At 34.4% G+C, this 4,094-nt stretch overlaps 1 protein-coding gene across 1 annotated transcript in view; it reads left to right on the top strand.

Moving 5' to 3' along the window:
- Positions 1–4,094, top strand: part of LOC105265780 (probable cationic amino acid transporter) — a gene marked incomplete in the record, with an annotated part of 45,596 nt that overhangs the window by 15,411 nt on the left and 26,091 nt on the right. Inside the window, 1 exon segment of the mRNA XM_011303491.1 lies at positions 239–469. Within this exon segment, the coding sequence (XP_011301793.1) occupies positions 239–469 (231 nt within the window).

Below are 4,094 nucleotides of genomic sequence, written 5' to 3'. Positions count from 1 at the left end.
ATTGAACGAGATCGATAAGAAACTTGTGAAGATGTCACTAGAGCATCGATTGGACAAAATCGAAATGTAAAAAATAATTCTTCGACTACCTTTCGACTTTCAAAACGAAAAAAAAAAAGAAAACTCGATAATTTTGATTAATTACAAAATATTACAATTGAGAATTATTTTGTAGCTGCTCAGACATTGGCATTGAGAGAATAAAAATTTCAATAAAATTATGAAATCGAACTTTCAGGTGCGTGTTACGCTGAATTTGGTGTTAGAGTACCACATACAACGGGCAGTGCGTATATGTACAGTTACGTGACTGTAGGTGAGTTAATAGCATTCATAATTGGATGGAACATGGTACTTGAGTACCTCATCGGTACCAGTGCGTGTGCCTGCGCCCTTAGCGCTTGTTTGGACGCCCTTGCCGATGGGGCCGTTTCCGGTGCGATAACCAACAGCATTGGAACATTTTTTGGTGAGTCACGGATACCAAAACCATTTCATTATGATATCCTATTCTAAACACTCGACATCAATTATTGCAGTCAATTGTCTAAAATCAACTGTTACGTACTGAGAAAACAAAGTAAAAATTGCCGACTCATGGCCCTGACCGGTCATTTGTCTTTTAAAAAATCAACTCTCAATCGGTTATACACTTGAATCAATCCTGCTCGTACTTTAATCAAGTAGATGAAGGTTTGAGTCATGCTAGGGTTGCAAAAGAACATGAAAATTATATTCAAGTGGGTGCATACGAGTCATTTTGAATTTGAATCACGAAAAAAGAGATTAAATGACGATTAATTGCATCAATACTTGATCGACGCTGTTTTTTCTCGAATCCCGGAAAAAATATCCCAGGGAAAAAATATCCCACACATTCAAAACGTGTTAAAACTCGCTCAATTTAATTATTTTTTAATTTAATTATTTTTTTCGTTGTCTATTTTTTCAGGGGCTCTAATTTTCCTATGGTCTATCAAATTGGGTGGGTTTTAACACGTTTTGGGTGTGTGGGCTATTTTTTCCGGGGATATTTTTTCCGCCTACCTTTTTTCTCAGTGCGAAATTGCGTTGAGAAAAGCAATTTACTTGTCCTAAATCAATTGACTCAGTAAATCTCTCAAGGAAATATATAAATAAATATGGAATACAGTAGAATCCCGTTATAGTCGCACCTTTCCTCAATTTCGTTTTTCGCGCATCTTTCGATTCGCCTACTATTACCTCTGGGCTCAAAAATGTGAACAATCGACTGGTTCGTCCGGTGGGGAATGGAATTCCGTGAAAAATAAAGGTAAAATAGTATATTAGGACATGGAGAGAAATATGTACGAAAAATTACTGGTCTTGTATTAGTAAACGCGAGATATGGCGCTGCCCTGATTCATGAAAAATCACGGAAATTCTCCGGAATATTTACTGCGCAGGGCAACAACCTTTACTGGACTCATTCAATTTTCTCCGAAGTTCATTGGATGTTCTAAAAATGTACTGCTAAAAACCTGAAATATTTGTACTAGTTATTCACTTTTTACTGCGATTCCAGTAAATTTTATTACACTTCCAGTGAATTTTACTGGATTTCCAGTGAATTTTATTGGATTTCCAGTGAATTTTGGTGGACTGGACCGTAATATTTAAGATTAGGTTGAAATACTCCACGCTTACTGCGCAGTCCTGTAATTTTTCAAACGATTCTGGTCCCAATTTTTCATACAAATTTCTCTCCGTGTATACTATTATATCATATTACTGTAATATACTACTATATTAATATATTCTATTAAAAAAATGATTCAAATCACATGTTTGTTAGCCTCGGCTAACATTTCATGTGATTTCAGACATTTCTTACTAGCTGAGGTGTGTATACGATTTTTCTACTCGACGAGCCAGACGACCACAATCTCTCCACCGGGAAGTTGAGCTTTCTCGCCGGAGAGAAAAATATATTTCTTTCGCATCCGAATTTCCCATGAAAAAAATCAGTTTACGGTTGCGGTGAGCGCGTGGTGGGGTTCGTTGCCTATAGTCCGATTCTCGGAATTCCCTTCCCCTACAGCCCCATACACGCGACTATGACGGGAGTCTACTGTGTACATGGGGGGTATTCCGTACCAAATCGATTACTTTTCAACACGATCTCTTTCGATCTGCCCATACGTTTTCCATCCTTTTTTACCCTATGAGAAACGTTTCTCAACATCTTTACAATTTTTTTTTACCTAAAAGAAGTTATGAACTTTTTAAGAAATGGCTTTTTTATTTATTAAAGATTGGGAAATATTTGGCCAAATCGAAAGGGGTCGGGTTCAGAAATGTTCGATTTGGTATGGATATATATTTGTATTTTAAACGTCTCGATTTTTATGAAATTAGTTAATTTTTAATTGGAAAAAGGTATTATTTGGTTCAATTGTACTAGAAATTTTGAGTTACGTTATTTGAACTCATCAATAAAACAAAGTAATATGAAACTGATGGTGATTTTTTTTATTAATTTGTTGACTTCTTCAATAGTCAAGTTAATCTCAATATTCAGCTGCATTTTTAAGTATTGAAAAACTGAAATTCTATAAAATTCATAGTATTTGATGCGGCATTTTTACAATGAGCGCCGAAACTCAGGATTATTGAAAAATCAGTGATATTTCCAAGAGTATACCAGAGTTTTGTTGAACTCTCAGGATAAATGAGAATTTTTATGAAAGGTTTCAAATGAAGTTGAATATAAAGCCAGGTTATTGGAAATTCAGATGACACTGGGACTGAAATTTCTTACAATCTAGCAAACACTGAGAAAAGTAAGCCGGAAACGTATTCAATTGAAGTAGATTTTGTCGACTTCCAGGGGAATTGTAACACTATAAAGAAATGTACATAAACTAACACTTGAATCCATTACGTCTCATATTATCGACCCATTCAGTCTAATTGAATAACAATAATTGACAATGAGAAAAAGTTAACTTCTTTTAGTCAATTTTCATCGGATTATTTAAACTTTTTTTCTCAGTGTATCCTATAATCATTTAAAATCCTTCTCCATCAAATCTTTAAGCTAATAGCATAATAAAAATGGAATAAAAATTTATGATTTTATACTTTTCACTGATGGCATTACCATGGAAATCTTGACTTTGAGAATATATTGCATTGCAAATTTTCTATGAAAATCATCTCGCCCTGTTTTAGTGATTCCTAAAAGAATTGGTACATTTCCCGTAACAATGGAGGCACTGAAGATGCTTTCAAAGAGGGCGAAGGAAAGACTTTTCTACTGGCATATCCACCTCCCCAATTCTCCTCACGTTTTTCTTTTAACAACACATAAGAGAGATTAGTCGAGGCCCCCCCTGCGTTTTCCTTTGTGTCTTGCAGATTCCAACTGGGTTGGTAAACTGAGGTTGTAGATGAGAGAGGAGGGAAGAGAGACTAAAGGCAGAAGACTTTTTCGTGATAGTCATTCGGCCGGACGTATCGATCCCTCAAAGCATCGCTCATTCTCTTCCTTTTACCTTTACTATTTTTTTTTGAAACCCAATTTTTAAAAAAGTATAGAACATCTTAACGATGTTATTGCAATTCTTCATTCAATTTTAATATTAATGAACACCCTCGTGGAAAAAGATATGATGCAAGAATTATCTATGAGATTTTAGTTTTTTTTGTTCCGGAATAATATCTTAAATATATTCAACTTATATTTTGAATATATCCTCAATATCAGGGGGGACATCTGCCCAGATATATCCAGAATATATCTCGGATGATCGATTTTTTGACGAAATGTATGTGACATATATGCGGGTATAATGACGGATATTTCTGAATATATACTTTTTTCATGTGGGCAGTTTGAAATGAAGTTCAAATAATTAAAAATTATTAAAGATTTATACAGCTTTATAAATGTGTCTATAAAAATTGCAAAAGTAAGGAAAAAATGGGTTTTGTAATTAAATTTAATTTATTGCAAGCAATGTCTAATAATGGCGTGTAGACTGCCCATTCTGGAAGTTTTTATGGTTTTTATAAAAAAATGAATTTAAAAGTCGAGGATTTTCTAACGATGTTAACGTAATTCTGCATCG

The sequence above is a fragment of the Fopius arisanus genome, unplaced genomic scaffold (genome assembly GCF_000806365.1).
Source record: "Fopius arisanus strain USDA-PBARC FA_bdor unplaced genomic scaffold, ASM80636v1 scaffold00032, whole genome shotgun sequence".
Lineage (NCBI taxonomy): Eukaryota > Metazoa > Arthropoda > Insecta > Hymenoptera > Braconidae > Fopius > Fopius arisanus.
The sequence above is the reverse complement of the archived record's forward strand: the minus strand, read 5'-3'. Positions and strand labels throughout refer to the sequence as shown.